The 19,214-nt window shown below is 41.8% G+C and overlaps 1 protein-coding gene across 1 annotated transcript; it reads left to right on the top strand.

The window, feature by feature from the left end:
- Positions 1 to 692: 692 nt before the first annotated feature.
- Positions 693 to 9,145, top strand: LOC140490058 (perilipin-2-like). Its single transcript, XM_072589072.1, has 8 exons — positions 693 to 841; positions 1,040 to 1,076; positions 1,522 to 1,717; positions 2,921 to 3,005; positions 5,215 to 5,477; positions 6,610 to 6,800; positions 7,240 to 7,374; positions 8,565 to 9,145. The coding sequence occupies exons 2-8, from the start codon at positions 1,050 to 1,052 to the stop codon at positions 8,958 to 8,960; spliced, it is 1,293 nt and encodes a 430-aa protein (XP_072445173.1). The 5' UTR covers positions 693 to 841; positions 1,040 to 1,049; the 3' UTR covers positions 8,961 to 9,145.
- The last annotated feature ends 10,069 nt before the right edge of the window (positions 9,146 to 19,214 follow it).

Genomic DNA, 19,214 nt, shown 5'->3' with positions numbered 1-19,214 from the left:
ACATACCAATGGAGGTTGCTTACCTGTTGCTGTGTGTGTGGGGTGGGGGATTGGAAATATAGGTACGACCAGATGTTCCTCACAGAATCCGTATAGTGTGGAAGCAATCCATATGGCTCAAGTCCACATTGACCCTCTGCAGAACATCCCACACAGACCCACCCCTAACCTATCCCTGTAATCCCCCCATGGCTACTCCGTCACATCCTTGGACACAATGGGCAATTTAGCATGGCCAATCCACCTAACCTGCACATATTTGAACTGTAGGAGGAAAACAGAACACCAGGAGGGGACCCTTGCAAATGGAGGGAGGACGTGCAAACTCCACACAAGCCACGACCCCTTGGGCAGAACTGTACTCAGGAACCTCGTACCATGAGGCAGCAGCGCTAAACACTGCGCCACCTGCTCATAACAACACCCATAGAGTAGCAAGCCAACTCCCAGACAAGGTTGTGAGAGCAAAGGGCGGTGCTAGCTTTGTCTCGTTCTTCCACATCGATTCACCACCCTCACCCCCAGCCCTTGCACACTTTATTGGAGCTGTGAGAAGATAATTTCAATCTAGGAAATATGCCACACTTGAAACGGCGACAAGGGGTGAGATAGGCAGTGGAAAACAGTGACAAAAACCTTGCAGAGGGTGTTCCGGATTGAGGTGCTGATGACTGGGGTTTTCACTGGCTGACGTCAATGGGCAGGTTTTCCGGGAACAGAGTCATTGCAACCAGCGCCAAGTGCGGCGGAGGCTCGGCGTAACTGGAGCGGCTGAGGATTCGCGAGAGCCCGATAATCAGTGCAATCGGAGCAGAGGGAGAGAGAGAGAGGTGTTTAATCGGTGAGTGAAGTGCGTGTTAGTTCTGGATAAATGCTGGCTGCTTTCTGCTGTTAGACCACATCAGACACTGTTACTGTGTGTCCTGTTCAAACTCCGGTTCTAATTGAATTGTGAACACCGAACCAGGGTGAAGGGAATGGCCAATATAGCTTGACGCTCTTTTGTTCTGAAACTCGATTTCACTTTTTTTTATTGTAGAGCGGAAGCCATGGCCTCAGCAGTAGAAGTGCCACAGGTACACTTTTCTTTCTGTTATGGATTGGAATGGTGTTTAGACCTGAAAAGCAAATATAACATTGACAATTCCGTATTCACGAATGCTGGCTAACTATAACTGTACCTGCTGATAAAATGTATTGGTTTTCACTAACAGCCCTTAATTGGTCAGTAAATTCTAAAAGGAGTATGCTGACTTTTCCCAGGTTGACAGTAGAATGTGCCTTGAACTTTTCCCCAGTGAGAATTTGGGATTGGCTGTAGGTGATCTGAATATCTGGAGGAAGAGTATGCTTTTTTAGTTGTTGCAATATTTTCCACGCTACTAACAGAACATTGGCAGATCTCACTTCCTCTTAATGACAGAAACTGAACTGGAATGTACATACAGTGTCTCAAATGAAATTTATTTGTGCACAAATAACATTTCTTTTCACTCTGGATTTAAAAAAAAATCCTATTAGAATGTGGTTGATCGCATGGCTAACTTGCCATTTCTCAGCACTGCCTACGATAAGATGACATCTGTATACAACAGCACAAAGGAGAATCACCCCTATCTAAAGTCTTTGTGTGAAGTTGCAGAGAAAAGTGTGACTGTCATTTCATCCGTAGCCATCACCAGTGCTACACCAATACTTCACAAACTGGAACCACAAAGTAAGAATGTTCTCTTTTGCAGAATTGGTCTTGATTTTGTTCCTTGAATTCTATTATAAACATACTAAAATTGAATCAAACAGAAGTAACTTTTATGATGCTCACTAGAATTGTATATTTAACAGATCCTGATCTAATAATGAAACTATAACTGAATAAGCAAGACATAAGCAAGCTATGACTGCTGTAATTGAGCATTGCTATGGGTGTGGTCAGATTGTACTATTCAATAAATGTTTATATTGGACATCAGTTGTCATTTTGTGACTCATGCCAGTGTTCAGCAAATCAGTTTCAGTACTGAAACAAATATCTTCTGAAAGACATTTTCAACTCCTGACCTTTTACCTAGTTGTGAAGTAGCGAGTTGCTGAATTGCAGTTGTTTTACCTTTCACCTAGTGCAGACAGTCTGTTCTATTTATATAATAAATTCCTGAGAAAATTGCTTGTTGAATGCAGTATAAGTATTCAACTCTGGCACAAGGCAAGCCACCTACTTCTTGAAGAATTACCATTTATTCTCCAGACTTAAATGTAATCTTTTAAAAACTGCAGATTTAAGGTTTTGGTTTCTCAGAGCTGTTGACAGAACATTTTTTGCTTTTGATAATCCTTTGCATGAAACTAGGCTTAAAGTACAGAAAAATAGCTTCTATAGCTGATTTTTTAAAAAAGTGATTTAGAATTGCAACAGTGCAGAAAGAGGCCATTCAGCCTATTGAATCTGCACTGACCCTCTAACCAGCGTCCCACTATCCCTGTATCTCTGCATGGGTTTTTTTTTAAAACCATGACTAACACACAACTAACCTGCAGATTATAGGGGAATTTTTAGCATGGCTAATCCACCTAATTGCCAGTCTTTTGGACTGTGGGAGAAAACTGGAATACCAGAGAAAATCCATACAGACACAGAGCTAACATGCAAATTCTGTGCAGGTGGTTGCCCAAGGCTGGAATCTAACACAGGTCCCTGGTGCTGTCAGGCACTAATGCTAATCACTGTGCCACTGTACTGCCCAGTAATGAATCCTTGATTTGATTAGTAATTCCTTTATGTTTTCATATAAGTACACATTCCAAGAGTAGCTGCATTACCTTGGCTGATTGATATCAATAAAGTGTTTAACATTCCATGAATTGACAACTCTGCATGTTGTGCTTTAAATGCTATCTTGTATACACTCTCTTTATGTTTTAGTTGCATTTGCAAATGGTTATGCCTGCAAAGGGCTAGACAGAATCGAAGAGAAGTTACCTTTTCTCCACCAACCGACTGACCAGGTACTGACTTTGTTATAAATTTACCAGACCTATGCAATCAAACTGGCTTGTACAAAATCAAACGAGCACAGAATGCTGAAGAAACTCAGCAGGTCTGGCAGCAGCTGTGGGGAGAGAAACTGAGTTAATGGTATGACTTTGTACCAAACTCAAAACATTAACTTTGTTTCTGTCTCCACAGACGTACAATACTACCACACCTGCTGAATTTCTCCAGATCGCTTTTCTCTTTTAGATTTCCTGCATCCACAGTATTATTTTGTACAAAATCAATGCTTAGTTACTTGACGTTAATACCTGAGACAGCTTCATTCTTGCCCAATTTTTCACTGGTTACACATGAAGCAGGATGATACTAGACACTTGTTGCTCTGCTTGAGAATTGCTGAAAAGAAGGATTGACATGTCAATGCCGAATGAAATTTAGTGAAAGTTTATATGGCGAGAGAAAGCTATGCTGATTATTTGGCACTGACTGACTGTATTCTCCATGCCAATAACTCAATCATTACCACCTCACCAAGTAGTCAGCACTCTTTCATTACACAGTATGATTTGTTGCTCCTTTGAAATTTGGCATTCTTTTGTTCAGATACGTGCACAATAAAAGGCTTCAGCAATGCCTATTTTTGCTTTCTTGATTTATGAGAAAGCTTTACCTATCTGCCTGTGGAGAAAGGTGATGGAGTACATGGGTCCTGGTATGGAGTGCTCATTCTTCACATAATTACAAGGTCTTTGGAGGTGCAAAGCTAATCTCCAACAGTTCAATTGTGCATTTACTTACCAGAACTTTCAAATCTTTAGGTGAGCATGGTACATTAATGGACAGGACTATAAAAGGAATAGATTTTGTTTGATCAGATGGGCTGAGGAGTGGCAGATGGAGTTAAATTTTAGATAAATGTGAGGAGCTGCATTTTGGAAAAGCAAATCTGGGCAGGACTTATACACTTAATAGTAAGGAGTGTTGCTGAACAAAGAAACCTTGGAGTGCAGATTCATAGCTCCTTCAAAGTAGAGTCACAGGTAGATAGCATAATGAAGGTGGCATTTGGTATGCTTTCCTTTATTGGTCAGAGCATTGGGTATAGGACTTGGGAGGTCATGTTGTGGCTGTACAGGATATTGGTTAGGCCGCTTTTGGAATACTGCATGCAGTTCTGGTCTTCTTCCTGTTGGAAAGATATTGTGAAACTTGAAAGGGTTCAGAAAAGATTTACAAGCATGTTGCCAGGGTTGGAGGATTTGAACTAATAGGGAGAGGCTGAATAGGTTGGGGATGTTTTCCCTAGAGCGTCGGAGGCTGAGGGGTTACATTATCGAGGTTTGTAAAATCATCAGGGACAATGGATAGGATAAAGAGACAAGGTCTTTTCCTGGTGGGTGGGGGACTCCAGAACTAGACGGCATAGGTTCAGGGTGATAGGGGAAAGATGTAAAAGGGCCCTAAGGGGCAACTTTTTCACACAGAGGGTAGTGCATGTGTGGAATGAGCTGCCAGAGAAAGTGGTGGAGGCTGGTACAATTAAAAGGCTTTGAAAAGGCATCTGGATGCGTATTTGAATAGGAAGGGTTTGGAGGGATATCGGCCTAGTGCTGGCAAACGGGACTAGATTAGGTTAGGATATCTGAGCGGCTTGGACGAGTTGGACTGAAGGATCTGTTTCCGTGCTGTATTTGTCTATGACTCTAAACTTAGATGTGTTTGGAATTCAGATCAACCTGCAGATGCTGAAAGGTGGCCAGGTGCATTGGCAGGATTATGCAGATAAATTGCTAATTTGATCTTTTGAGACAGATATGAAGCAAGTATTAAGCTGCTTGTAAGTGTTCTGCTTTGTACCTTTTTTTAACTACATGTCTTGAGACTTGCTCCTATGATGACCAAGAGTTGTTTTTATTTCTCTAAAATTGTTGTGACCCTGTAAGCAGGTGGAGATTGTGGGAAGTTGAAAAATCTCTATTTTTATAGCATATTTAAGGCTGAAACTCCAAAAGGTGGGGTGCCAAGAAACTGAGACATGGAGAGCAGGTGGGAAGGTGAAGTTAAAATCAGCAATCGGATGTGATTTCTATTAATTGATCAAACAAGCTTAAGCAGCTTCATGGTTTACTCATTTATTGTATTCCAGGGTCTAATACTTGAAACTGTTGAAAATTTGGTAGTGCAAGGCCTGTGACCTCTGGCTGTTTTTTTTTTCAACAAGTTGTTGCTAAGGCAAAGGAAATTGTAACACATACTGTTACTGGTACCAGGGAGACTGTAGCAAGTAAAATTACTGGGGTAGTGGACAAGACAAAAGACACTGTCCATGAGAGTTTTGAAATGACCAAAGCTGTAGTGAATGTCAGCATGAACCAAGTACTTGAATCACGTATGGGTAAAGCATTGAGCAGTGGAGTAAATTCAGCATTGATCACTTCTGAATTACTTGTGGATCACTATCTCCCTCTGACTGATGATGAGCAAGGTGAGAAGCAATATGAATGCTCCCAATAAAATCTTCTGCATACTTTCCATATTTTCCTTCACTTTCTCTACTAATCCTACTGGTTATTCTTACCAGGAAGTTGCTTGTTAACTCAATTGACAATTGAAGTTGAGGTACACTGGGGTTTCTCTTTCCGAAGTAACATTAACATTCCATGTCTAATCTGGATTCGTACCTTTGGAACCTAATAGTTGACCAGGAGTAATGTCAGACTGGAATGTTGATACTTTTACATAATAGTGAGAACATTTTTTAAAGTTAAAATAGTTGTGAGTAATTGGATACAGCATTGATGTGATTAATATTATGCAGTGAAGCAAATTATTCCATTCTATTTAGAAATATTTTAATGTAATAAGTATTATTTAACTGTGGCATTGCATCTAGAAAACATAAATTTCATGCCTTTCCTCCATTCTTAACATTATTGGTATCTAAGGAATTTAGCATCCTTTTGCAGCTGGTCTGTGTATAGGATTCTGATGCATGAGGCTCCTGTAAATCCTGCACAACCTTTTTAAATTGGGGACGAGGCAGAGAGAAACCTGGTGATGAAAGTGGAGTGCCTCAGCATCTCCTCGACTTCTGAAACAAATTTTAATGTCACTGCTGTTCCCTCTGAAGATGCTGGAAATTCTGCTGGTCTTAGCAACCAGCAGTGCTTCATCAGTGCCATAAATATAGGCTCAAACCAACATGTTAAAATAACAAGTTTTTTTTTTGGTAACAAAACAATGGTTTCAGTGAACTTTCCAATATATTTTCCTGAGATGTGTTTAAAATGTGAGTTGCAAAGATTAGGCATCTTTTTCTTCTGAATTCATGCTTGCCATCATAGCGAGTGAACCAGATAAACCACACTACAATTTTGGGGCACTATCATGAGTATTTAATGGAAATAAATTAATTATGTAATCAGTGTGGATAGGCAAACTGTTACTTTTCCTTGGCCAATCACTTCCTAGCAATAATAGTATGGTTTTGAGTATGGACAAAGCTTCTTATGTTCTCACTGAAGCCATGGCACAATTTGCTCATAGTTTTGATACTGCAGTTGCCAGTTTCGTGTTAAATTGGGTTCTAATAGTAGACCAAATTTTGTGCTTTGCAGCTAAAAAAGAAGAGAACAAGGGAACTGATGAATTTGAAATTGATCATCTGAAATGGAGTTATTTTGAGAGGCTGGGATCACTTTCGACCAAAGTACGACAACGAACATATCAGCAGGCCATGGTCAAAGTTCACAATGCTAAGCAACGTGGTCAAGAGGCCATTTCTCAACTGCACCATACTATTGATCTAGTAAGTACACAAGTCCAATGTGTTGGTTAGTAAGACAGGCCAATTTACTTTCTCCAAGTTTTTTAAGCCAACTGAATTTCAGCATTTTTAATGCAAAAGGATTTGCTTGCAAAAACTGAACATTTCAGTAAGTAGTTTTAATCTTTACCTAACAATGTATTTTCTGATCAAAACTCTCTCAACTTCAGAGGCAGTATTAACTTGCTGGTAATTTACATAGATTTGTAGTCAGTGAATCTAAGATGAATTGTCATGAAGAGAAAAGTTGAGTCACAATGTGAAATGAATCTCAATTGTTATTTCCTAGGTCAAATTTTGCACACAACATTACTAAGTAGGTTGGGTGCATCAGTATATCCAGATTTTAATCCTGTACCTAATTTCAGATACAATATGCCTTCATTTCTTTTTCAATGCTAAACTGTCCTTCATGTTCTAGATAGAGTATGCCAGGGAAAATATGGGTACAGCAAATAAAAAAATCCATGATGCCCAGGATAAGCTATACCAGACATGGATAGAATGGAGGAAGTCTAATTTGGAATATGAAGACAATGAATCTTATGCAACAGAGGTGAGTGTGCATTGTGACAATCTCTTGTAAGTTATTGGCCCATAGAGTCAGAGGTTTACAGTACAGAAAAAGGTTCTTGGGCCCACCATGTTTGCACCAGTCAAAAACAAGTACCTAATAATTCTATACCATTTTCTCACACTTGGTGCATAGCCTAGTATACCTTTGGCATCACAAGTGCACATCAACATGTTTCTTAAATGTTATGAGGGTTTGTGCCTCTACCATCCTTTTTTATAGGCAGTAGCTTCCAGGTTCCAACCATCCTCTGGATGAAAAGATATTTCCTCATGTCCCCTCTAAACCTCCTGCTCCTTACCTTAAATCTATGTCCCCTTGTCTTCGATGCCTTCACCAAGAACTACAACAGCTTTGACTTCTGGCATTTTTTTTTGCCTGTTTGTGTATCCAGTAAAACTTGCAATCATTTTATCCTTCAAATTTTATTCTTCACTACCTGGCATTTGTAGGACACCACTGCTTTTTTATTAAAAGAACTGAAATATACAAGATCAAGAAGGAAAAGGCAGCCAATTTATTAAGTCTTTCTCATTCCTGATGGGAGGAATGTGGCTGGATGCATGTAGTTACCTCCAGCAGTCATGTCAACTGGGAATAGCTCAAAGTTGAGCACCATAAGGAGAAAAATGTTTGAGGAAATTTTCTCTCTAATGCTCTTGGGAGATGGATACTGGTCGAGGAGATTGCTTGGATTAAAAGTTCTCAGACACTTATCTTTCAATATCACAATTACATGTAAGACTAATTTGTATCAATTACACATCAGCTGCTGACAAATTCTGGAGGCTCTCTTTGAAAAAAATAATCACCCCCATCCAGACTCTCCCTGTCCTTGCACAGTTTAAACTTGTCACCTGTTCCACCCATCTGTTGAACTTGATTAAACTATCACAACAGACACTATCCACCTCTTTAATTTTATATACCATTATCTGGCCTTCTCCTAATTCTGTACTGTGCAGTAAGTAGATAAATGCCCTTTAGAGCCAGATGTTCTTTTGACTGGGAATCATTGTCATGACTCTGGATCTCCTTGCAAGGCCATTTATATCTAGGAAGTGGAGAAGCAGGGATGTGTGGTAAAGAGATGAAGAATGTGTGCAGAATACTGAATTCCACTAGAAAACTCTGGGCTGTTCAAATATATCTTTTTTTAAAATTCTATATAGCAAGTTGAATCACGTACACTGGCCATTGCTCGGAATCTGAGCCAACAATTGCAGACAACCTGTGTTGTGCTCGTGAGCAGTGTTCGGGATTTACCACAGAATGTTCAAGAACAGGTCCAGTACATAAATCTTCTGGCAAGGGAGATGTATTCCACATTCAAGTCTAAAACATCCTTCAGAGAACTTTCTAGCCAGATCCTCTCCACAAGCAAGGATCAACTCACAAAGATGAAGGACTCACTGGATGGAGTGATGGATTATTTGGTGAATAACACACCTCTGAATTGGCTGGTGGGTCCCTTTTACCCGCAACTGACTGCGTCCCAACAAGAAGGGGAGACTGAGACCATGGAAGGGATACCATCTGAGCAGGTGCACACTTGTCATGATGCTTGATCATCCTTTGTCGTAGCATCTATTTCTGTTTAACCACCTTCTCTCCATGGAAGTTTCCTTTTCTTGTCTTTTGGGAAAGGGATGAAATACAAATCCAGATCTGAGGAGTGGCTTTTCACTTTCTTTCGGTGCTTTCTTTTAAAATTTGTTTCATTTCATATGTACTTAATAAATCCTTGAAAAACCATGGTTTCAACTGTTTAATCCTTTAGATATCAGTTGGCTTTTCCTTGAGGTTTTACTACTATAAACTTCAATGTTTCAGATTAATGGATGAAGATGGAACTACACTGTTAAAATCCTAAAGCAGTTGCTGTTGATCAGTCTGATCTCTTGCTCTCTCTCGCGCTCACTGTGATGTTTAACCACTAAATAGAGTTGCTGAAAGAATTTATATAATACTAGCTGAGTCAAATTCAATCTGTTGTCTGTTTGGAATTTCATTTTGGGTGCATTAAAATGCCTGTTCACAAGCCTGTCATACTTCCCAATAACACAAGATATGTGATAGCCAATTGCTAAGATCAAGATTCTGAATCTCTTGTTGTTATTTTCAATTTTTACAAGACTGATTGATTGATTATTAGATTAGATTACATACAGTGTGGAAACAGGCCCTTCGGCCCAATAAGTCCACACCGCCCCGCCGAAGCGTAACCCACCCATACCCCTACCCCTACATCTACATCTACCCCTTACCTAACACTACGGGCAATTTAGCAAGGCCAATTCACCTGACCTACATATCTTTGGACTGTGGGAGGAAACCGGAGCACCCGGAGGAAACCCACGCAGACACGGGGAGAACGTGCAAACTCCACACAGTCAGTCGCCTGAGGCGAGAATTGAACCCGGGTCTCTGGCGCTGTGAGGCAGCAGTGCTAACCACTGTGCCACCGTACCGCCCACACATTATGATCTAACTTGTAAGCCCTGGTCAAATCAAATAACATGTACTTCTTCTCTAAGTATCACTATAAATGTCAGGAAACTAACTAAAGTTTGCAGAATTTGAACAACCATATTATTCCAAACGTGCTTTGATAACATGGGTTGGGATGTTGCCATGCTAGATGGTGACATAGATAGGATCACAGAAATTATGGATGATTATTACTTTCTGAAAAGTTTCATGTCCAAGCCACAATTGAGATCCATCCAAATGAAAAACTGAATTACAAATGAAGAAAAGGAAAATACTAGTCAGTGTTGTGAACCAAGGCAAACTTGATGAATGAACAGTAAATTCAGATTGCAAAAGATACTTATGGAGATGAGCTGCATACTTGTTTTGGGATACAGTGGGTTGGGGAACATCTGGTTGAAAAGAAAGGAAGACCTATCTGAGGTGCTATTGTGGGAAGTTGCAAAATCAGAAACAAATGCAAAGTAGAAACTGAGAGAATGGAGTCCTCACAGGAAACTAGGTGTGAGCAAGTGTGGTCCATAATATATAGGAGCAAATATAGGCCATTCAGCACATTGAATCTGTTTTACCATTCAATGAGATCATGGCTGATCTGGTAATCCTCAATTCCATTTTCTAGCCTTATCGCATAACCTTGATGCCCTTACTGATTAAAAATATGTCTGTTTTCAGCCTTGGATATACATAGCCAGTCTTAACCACCCTGTCTGGTTAGGAATTCCATGGATTCACCACCCTCTGAGAGAAGAAATTGTTCCTCCAACATAACTAGGCAAACCCTTTGAGATTATGCCCTGTAGTCCTACACTTTTCCACAAGGGGGAAGAAAACCTTTCTGCATCTACCCTGCCAAGCCCTCTAAAGTCACCTTTCAATTCTGAACTTCAAGTACAAGCTTGACCTGTTCAACCTCACCTAATAAGAAAATCCCTATGTACCCAGGATTAGCCCAATTAACCTACTCTAATGTCTTTCTTTACATGAGAAAATCAAAACTTCACTATGTTCTGGGTGTGGACTGATTAGTGCTTTGCATTATTTCAACAAGACCTCATTATTTTTATACTCTATTCCCTTTGAAATAAAGGCCAGAAGGTAACTATGAGTATCTGTGGGCTTATAATGAAGATTAGTAGACAGCCCATCCCCAAAGAGAGAGAGAGAGCGCTTTCAAGGTAGGGAAATGACAAAACTGGACTGTGTGAAGGTGGGAGAAGAATTGAAGAAATTTTCCAATTCTGTTGCCAATACAAAGATCCTTAGCCAAATCCACCATCTCTACCATTTGTAAGGAGAGAGGCAGGAGACAAATGTGAATACTACCAGCAATAAATTCCTCTCACCATACAGTACATGATTTATAAACATTATTTCTTCTGTCACTGGGAGAAAAGTGTGATTACTTTACCTAACCATATATTTCCAATCCAGACCAGCAGTTCATGAAGGTAGCTGTCCACTAGCTTCTCAAGGGCATCTCGGATGAACAATAAATGTCACTCTTGTTGGGTGATTGCTGTATCCTGTCAAGTAACACAAAAGAAGTGCCAGAAGTCCAAATTCTGAAGTAAAATGACAGTAAAGTTTCACATTGAATGATGATGTTTGTTCAATAAATATACAACCCACACATACTGTACAGTTATCTCTACAGTCATGCCCACTGAAAGCATAAGAAAGAGGATCAGGAAAACTCCACTAGGCCATTTAAGCCAGCTCTATAATTCAATCAGATCACAGCATATCATCTATTTCAGCATAATAAAACATGGAGCGCATGCTCGGAGAGGTTTCTAGGACTGTCTTTTATTTAAAATGGCTGCCAAAGGTTGCATAACCTTTGCTTGTACAACACAGAGTATCCCAAGTTTCTGGAAATGTCTTAATTGAGTAATTCTGGGTAGGTCTCTTCCTCTGGAATGAACATGCTTAGAAACTAAAAACAGAAATTACTGGAAAAGCTCAGCAGATCTGGTAACATCTGTGCAGAGAAATCAGAGTTAACGTTTTGGGTCCAGTGACCTTTCCGTGGAACACAGGTTATAGTTTATTCCAACATTAAGTGGTATATGCAACCTCAGGCAATTACATGTGCACTAATCCAGAAACATCATGCACACTATTCCAAACAGCATGGCCTCACATAGAATTTGTATGCAGTCATATGCATACATGCTTTTAAAACTGGGTTCAGCAGAAGGCAATGAGGACATGAGATGAGAGGGGGGAGAGCATCAGTATGAAGGGTTTAGGGATTCAGGAGGAGGAATGGGGGAGGGGGTTTTTATGGGGAGGCAGGAAATCCTTGGAATGAGAATGGGAAGAGTGATGATGGGGATAAATGCTCTGACCCCTTTCCTCCTCAACCTGGTTTCAACCCCATTCCTGCCCTCCCCTCCCAGATCCCAGGCTGCATTCCCCAAAACCATTTAAATGCACATGCACAAATTAAAGTGGTGTATGGCACGTATTCACTGGTGTCCACAAACACAGCCATCATTATTATGTCAGGTTAGTCAGTTTCACATCATTCCAGCTCTATTAGTCACCTCCACTGTAGAGCCATTGGAATTTTTCTGACCTTCCTTACCATATTTAACAGTAATGTAATAGTCCCTTAATGTAAGTGTCTCTCTCATTCTTTCTTCTCCATTTCAACCTGTCAGACAGGTAATTGCATTAGTGTATTCGAAATCTCAAGCACATACCTAAGGAGTAAAATGTATGGGACTTACCATGGGTTGGAGTATTCAAATATGTCGGTAAAAACAATGACTGCAGATGCTGGAAACCAGATTCTGGATTAGTGGTGCTGGAAGAGCACAGCAGTTCAGGCAGCATCGAACTGCTGTGCTCTTCCAGCACCACTAATCCAGTATTCAAATATGTGACTGGTTACACCAATAAACCTGATTTCACTATTTTAGCTTGTCCATTTGACTATTTATTTTATGCAGGGGCTAAACTTCAACTCGCAATCAACGGAGAATTTCTGAGGAATGTTTTGAACAAATATGCATGTCTCATCTTCTATTTTAAAGTCTTGTTGATTTGAATTTAGAAATGTCCTTGTACTTTAGCTAAACTTTAAACGTTCATAAAACCTAAGTGCAAAATTCTTTGTTTCCTCATTGGTTTAATAACTAACATTCTTGATCTTATATTTGTAATCTGTAGAACTATAAACTAATAATTCAAATGACATCATAATGGAACTTTTGTTTATTGAACAAACACGTTTATTTTGAGATTAATTCAGAGGCCACATTTGACCTTTGCCTGCAGTCAGTCAGCATTCTTTGCACGTTATACAGCTAAACTTCCCTGACAATAACTATGGCAACTGGTAAAAAACCAAGATAAATGCCAAGGCAGCAAGAGATAATCACCAACAACACTCAGCTCTCCTAAACTGAAGCCAACTGATCTTCAAAGCTCTCTGCCCCAAAGGTGCCAACTATCCGATTTGAAAAAAAGCTGTGCAAGAATAATTCCTTAGCATTTCAAATGATTCAGCTATTTAATCTCCATAATCAGGTACAGCAAAAACCTTGAAGCAATAATTTCAAGGTGGATATTAAGTTAGTTACAACATGCCTTCCTCTTTTAAAAATTAATTAGGATCAGACTTTGTATTTTGTACAACACAAGTTGAATACAGCAAAGGAACAGGCCATTTGGCCCACCAGGCCTGCATTGATACCAAATCCTTACTTAGATCCTTAGATCCTGTGCACAAAATCTATCCCTCTGTTTCTGTGTCTTTCAAGGTATGCCTTAAACATTGCTAAAGCACCTGCTTCCACAACATCCACTGGCAGTGCCTTCCAGGCACCTACCACCCTTTGTGTCAAAATGTTTCCCTGCAATTCTGCCCTAACCTTTTCCCTCTCATCTTGAACCTGTGTTCACTTGTAGTTGACCTTTCCACCCTGGGAAAAAGCCTCTGATTATAATTTTAGACCTCCATCAAGTCACCCCTCAGTTTCTTTCTTTCCAGTGAAAACAATGAGTTTATGCAACCTCTGCTCATAACTAAAACCTTCCAGACCAGGCAACATTCTGGTAAACCTTCTCTGCACCCTCACCAAAACATCCACATCCTTCTGGTAGTGTGGCAACCAGAATTGCATGTAATATTCCAAATGTGGCCTAACTAAAATTTTGTACAGCTGTAACATAACTTGCCAACTTTTATATTTGATTCTCTGGCCAATGAAGCCAAGCATGCTATATGCCTTCTTGACCACCTTATCAATATGTTTTGCCATTTTCAGGGATCTGTGGACTGTACAGTCAGATCCCTCTGTATGTCAATGCAGAGGTTCTGCCATTTATTGTACAATTTGCACCTGAATTTGATCTTCAAAAATGTATCACTTCGCATTTATCTGGATTAAACTCCACCTGCCATTTCTCTGCCCAAATCTGTAATCTATCTATATCCCACTGTATCCTTTGACAATCCTCTACAGTATCCCAACTCTGCCAATTTTGCTGTCATCTTCAAACTTACTTATCAAATCACTGACATTTTCCTTCAGATCATTTATATATATTACAACAACAAAGGTCCCAGCACTGATTCCTATGAAATATCACTAGTTTCAGATCTCTATTCCGAAAAGCACTCATCCACTGCTATTCTCTATCTTCTGTGACCAAGCCAGTTTTGTAACCATCTAGCCGACTCGCCCCAGATCCCATGAGACTATCTTCTGTACCAGCCTGCCATGAAACACTTTATCAAATGCTTTACTAAAGTCCATGTAGACAACATCCATCATCTTGTCACCTCAAAAAAGTCAATAAGTTTGGTGAGACATGATCAGCGTCAGACAGTGTCAGAGACAGTCACTCAGGTATAGTCATTTACTTTAAACGTCACTCAGAGACATTCATTTTCAGTAGCAGTTTCATTGAGTCAGTTTCAGTCACAGTTATTTTGAAAGACATTCACTCACAGAGAATCAGAGACAATCACTTTTGATACACGTAGTTTCAGCGACAGTCAGTCAGCCAATCAGTTTCTGTAACAGTCACTCAGATACACTCAATTTCAGGGGTAGTATGAGAGGTAATCACTCTGACAGTTGTGGAGACTGTACTTTTCACTGGCAGCCATTTTCATTGACAGCCATTTAGATACAGTTTCAGAGATGGTCAGAGACATAAACTGAAACTTTGAAGTCCCCTTGCCACATTCTATATCAGTCCTGTCCTCTTCCACTGGCTAGCCAATCAGACCAACTAAGATTTTGTAGTCTCTCTTTACTGAAATTGGGCTTGTGTGAAACCTGCATTTGGCCAGTGAGTGGATGTAGGGTTATGATTGGCAGCAGTGCTGAGTGGAGATGTTTATGATTATAATAAATAAAACAAAGATCTGAGGATGCTGCAAATCTGAAACAAAAACAGGAAATGCTGCAAAGATATCAAGAGAAATGTCAGCAGATCTGGCATCATCTGTGGACTGAAAATAGAGTTTTTGAGTGGGAGCAGCGGCCGAGGAAAAACGAACCCGGGAGACTACAGCTAAGGTAAGACAGTTTGTTTCAAAATTACTTACCTGTAGCGGGCAGCGGAAGTGAGGTTGGAGCGCATAGCTGGGCGGGAAGGTAAGTGATTAGTATTTGAGTGGGTGTGTTCTAGACCCCAGGTTATTGACTCAGTGTTCTTGTTTTTGGAGACAGTGTACAGTCATGGCAGCGCAGGCGGTGGAATGTTCCTCCTGCAGGATGTTTGAGGTAGGGGTGACCACCGATACTCCTGCCGACTTCGTGTGCAGGAAATGCAGTCAGATCCTGATCCTCACCGAACGAGTTAGGGAACTGGAACTGGAGCTGGATGAGCTGAGGATTATTCAAGAGGCTGAGAGGGTGATCGATAGAAGCTACAGGGACATAGTTACGCCAGAGAACAGAGGTAGCTGGGTAACAGTTAGAGGTGGGAAGGGGAAGAAACAGGCAGTGCAGGGTTCCCCTGTGGTCGTTCCCCTAAAAAATAAGTATGCAGCTTTGGAAACTGTTGGGGGGGACAGCCTTGCAGGTGTAAGCTGCAGTGAAGGGGTCTGTGGCTCTGAGTTTCAGAAGGGAAAGGGGGAGAAGAGGAGAGCGCTAGTTATAGGGGACTCTCTAGTTAGAGGGACGGACAGGCGGTTCTGTGGACATGGGCGAGACTCTCGGCTGGTTTGTTGCCTCCCGGGTGCTAGGGTCCGAGACGTCTCGGACCGTGTCTTCAGAATCCTTAAGGGGGAGGGTGTGCAGCCAGAAGTCGTGGTACACATTGGCACCAACGACATAGGTAGGAAGAGGGGTGGGGAGGTCAATCAAGAGCTCAAGGAGTTAGGCTGGAAGCTAAAAGCTAGGACAGACAGAGTCGTCATCTCTGGGTTGTTGCCGGTGCCACGTGACAGAGAGGCAAAGAATAGGGAGAGAGTGCAGTTGAACACGTGGCTGCAAGGATGGTGTAGGAGGGAGGGCTTCAGATATTTGGACAATTGGACTGCATTCTGGGGAAGGTGGGACCTGTATAAACAGGACGGGTTGCACCTGAACCAGAAGGGCACCAATATCCTGGGGGGTAGGTTTGCTAGCACTCTTCGGGGGGGTTTAAACTAATTTGGCAGGGGGACGGGATCCGGACTTGTAGTCCAGCAAGTAAGCTAGCTGTGTGTCAGGATGTCCAAGACTGTAGGGAGGCTGTGGAGAAGGTAGCACTGACAGGGACTACTTGCGGACACAGAGATGGGCTCAAGTGCGTATACTTCAATGCAAGGAGTATCAGAAATAAGGTGGGTGAACTTAAGGCGTGGATCGGTACCTGGGACTACGATGTTGTGGCCATCACGGAAACATGGATAGATGAGGGACAGGAATGGCTGTTGGAGGTTCCTGGTTACAGATGTTTCAGTAAGATTAGGGAGGGTGGTAAAAAAGGAGGGGGGGTGGCATTGCTAATTAGAAATGGTATAACGGCTGCAGAAAGGAAGTTTGAGGGGGATCTGCCTCTGGAGGTAGTATGGGCTGAAGTCAGAAATAGGAAAGGTGCAGTCACCTTATTGGGTGTTTATTATAGGCCCCCCAATAGCAGCAGAGATGTGGAGAAACAGATTGGGAAACAGATTTTGGAAAGGTGCAGAAGCCACAGGGTCGTAGTCATGGGCGACTTCAACTTCCCAAATATTGATTGGAAGCTCTTTCGATCAAGTAGATTGGATGGGGCGGTGTTTGTGCAGTGTGTCCAGGAAGCTTTTCTAACGCAGTATGTAGATTGTCCAACCAGAGGGGAGGCCATATTGGATTTGGTACTCGGTAACGAACCGGGACAAGTGGTGGGCTTGTTGGTGGGTGAACATTTTGGTGATGGCGACCACAATTCTGTGACTTTCACCTTGGTTATGGAGAGAGATAGGTGCGCACAACAAGGTAGATTTTACAATTGGGGGAAGGGAAATTACGATGCTGTAAGACAGGATTTGAGGAGCATACGTTGGGAGCATAGGCTGTTAGGGAAGGATGTGGTGGAAATGTGGGACTTTTTCAAGGAGCAGATACGACGTGTCCTTGATATGTATGTACCGATCAGGCAGGGAAGAAATGGTCGTGTGAGGGAGCCTTGGTTGACGAGGGAGGTTGAATGTCTAGTAAAGAGGAAGAAGGAGGCTTACATAAGGTTGAGGAAACAAGGTTCAGACAGAGCAGTGGAGGGATACAGGATAGCCAGAAGGGACCTGAAGAAAGGGATTAGGAGAGCTAAGAGAGGGCATGAAAAATCCCTGGCGGATAGGATCAAGGATAACCCCAAGGCATTCTATGCATATGTGAGAAACCTGAGAATGACGAGAACGAGGGTAGGTCCGATCAAGGACAGTGCTGGGAGACTGTGTATTGAGTCGGAAGAGATAGGAGAGGTCTTGAACAAGTACTTCTCTTCAGTATTTACGAACGAGAGGGACCGTATTGTTGAAGAGGAGAGTGTGAAACGGACTGATAAGCTAGAAGAGATACCTGTTAGGAAGGAAGATGTGTTGGACATTTTGAACAACTTGAGGATAGACAAGTCCCCCGGGCCTGACGGGATATATCCTAGGATTATGTGGGAAGCAAGAGAGGAAATTGCAGTACCGTTGGCAATGATCTTCTCGTCTTCACTGGCAACTGGGGTGGTACCAGGGGACTGGAGAGTAGCGAATGTTGTGCCCCTGTTCAAAAAAGGGAATAGGGATAACCCCGGGAATTACAGGCCAGTTAGTCTTACTTCTGTGGCAGGCAAAGTAATGGAAAGGGTACTGAGGGATAGGATTTACGAGTATCTGGAAAGACACTGCTTGATTAGGGACAGCCAGCACGGATTTGTGAAGGGTAGGTCTTGCCTTACAAGTCTTATTGAATTCTTCGAGGAGGTGACCAAGCATGTGGATGAGGGTAGAGCAGTGGATGTAGTGTACATGGATTTTAGTAAGGCATTTGATAAGGTTCCCCATGGTAGGGTTATGCGGAAAGTCAGGAGGCATGGGATAGAGGGAAATTTGGCCAATTGGATAGAAAACTGGCTAACCGGTAGAAGTCAGAGAGTGGTGGTAGATGGTAAATATTCAGCATCGAGTCCAGTTACAAGTGGAGTTCCGCAGGGATCAGTTCTGGGTCCTCTGCTGTTTGTAATTTTTATTAATGACTTAGAGGAGGGAGTCGAAGGGTGGGTCAGTAAATTTGCAGATGATACAAAGATAGGTGGAGTTGTGGACAGTGAGGAGGGCTGTTGTCGGCTGCAGAGGGACTTAGATAGAATGCAGAGCTGGGCTGAGGAGTGGCAGATGGAGTTCAACCCTGCCAAGTGTGAGGTTGTCCATTTTGGAAGAACAAATCAGAATGCGGAATACAGGGTTAATGGTAGGGTTCTTGGTCAGGTGGAGGAACAGAGGGATCTTGGGGTCTATGTACATAGATCTTTGAAGGTTGCCACTCAGGTGGATAGAGTTTGTAAGAAGGCCTATGGAGTATTATCGTTCATTAGCAGAGGGATTGAATTCAAGAGTCGTGAGGTGATGTTGCAGCTGTACAGGACTTTGGTTAGGCCACATTTGGAGTACTGTGTGCAGTTCTGGTCGCCTCACTTTAGGAAAGATGTGGAAGCTTTGGAGAGGGTGCAGAGAAGATTTACCAGGATGTTGCCTGGAATGGAGAGTAGGTCGTACGAGGATAGGTTGAGAGTTCTCGGCCTTTTCTCGTTGGAACGGCGAAGGATGAGGGGTGACTTGATCGAGGTTTATAAGATGATCAGAGGAATAGATAGAGTAGACAGTCAGAAACTTTTTCCCCGGGTAC

This window comes from Chiloscyllium punctatum, chromosome 2 (assembly GCF_047496795.1).
Source record: "Chiloscyllium punctatum isolate Juve2018m chromosome 2, sChiPun1.3, whole genome shotgun sequence".
NCBI classification, from domain to species: domain Eukaryota; kingdom Metazoa; phylum Chordata; class Chondrichthyes; order Orectolobiformes; family Hemiscylliidae; genus Chiloscyllium; species Chiloscyllium punctatum.
This window is presented reverse-complemented; position numbering and strand designations above follow the sequence as displayed.

Coding starts and splice junctions, on each gene's coding strand:
- LOC140490058 (XM_072589072.1), top strand. CDS start 1,050: ATGGCCTCAGCAGTAGAAGTGCCACAG. Junction 1,077..1,521: donor CAGCAGTAGAAGTGCCACAG/GTACACTTTTCT, acceptor AAATCCTATTAG/AATGTGGTTGATCGCATGGC. Junction 7,375..8,564: donor ATGAATCTTATGCAACAGAG/GTGAGTGTGCAT, acceptor AATTCTATATAG/CAAGTTGAATCACGTACACT.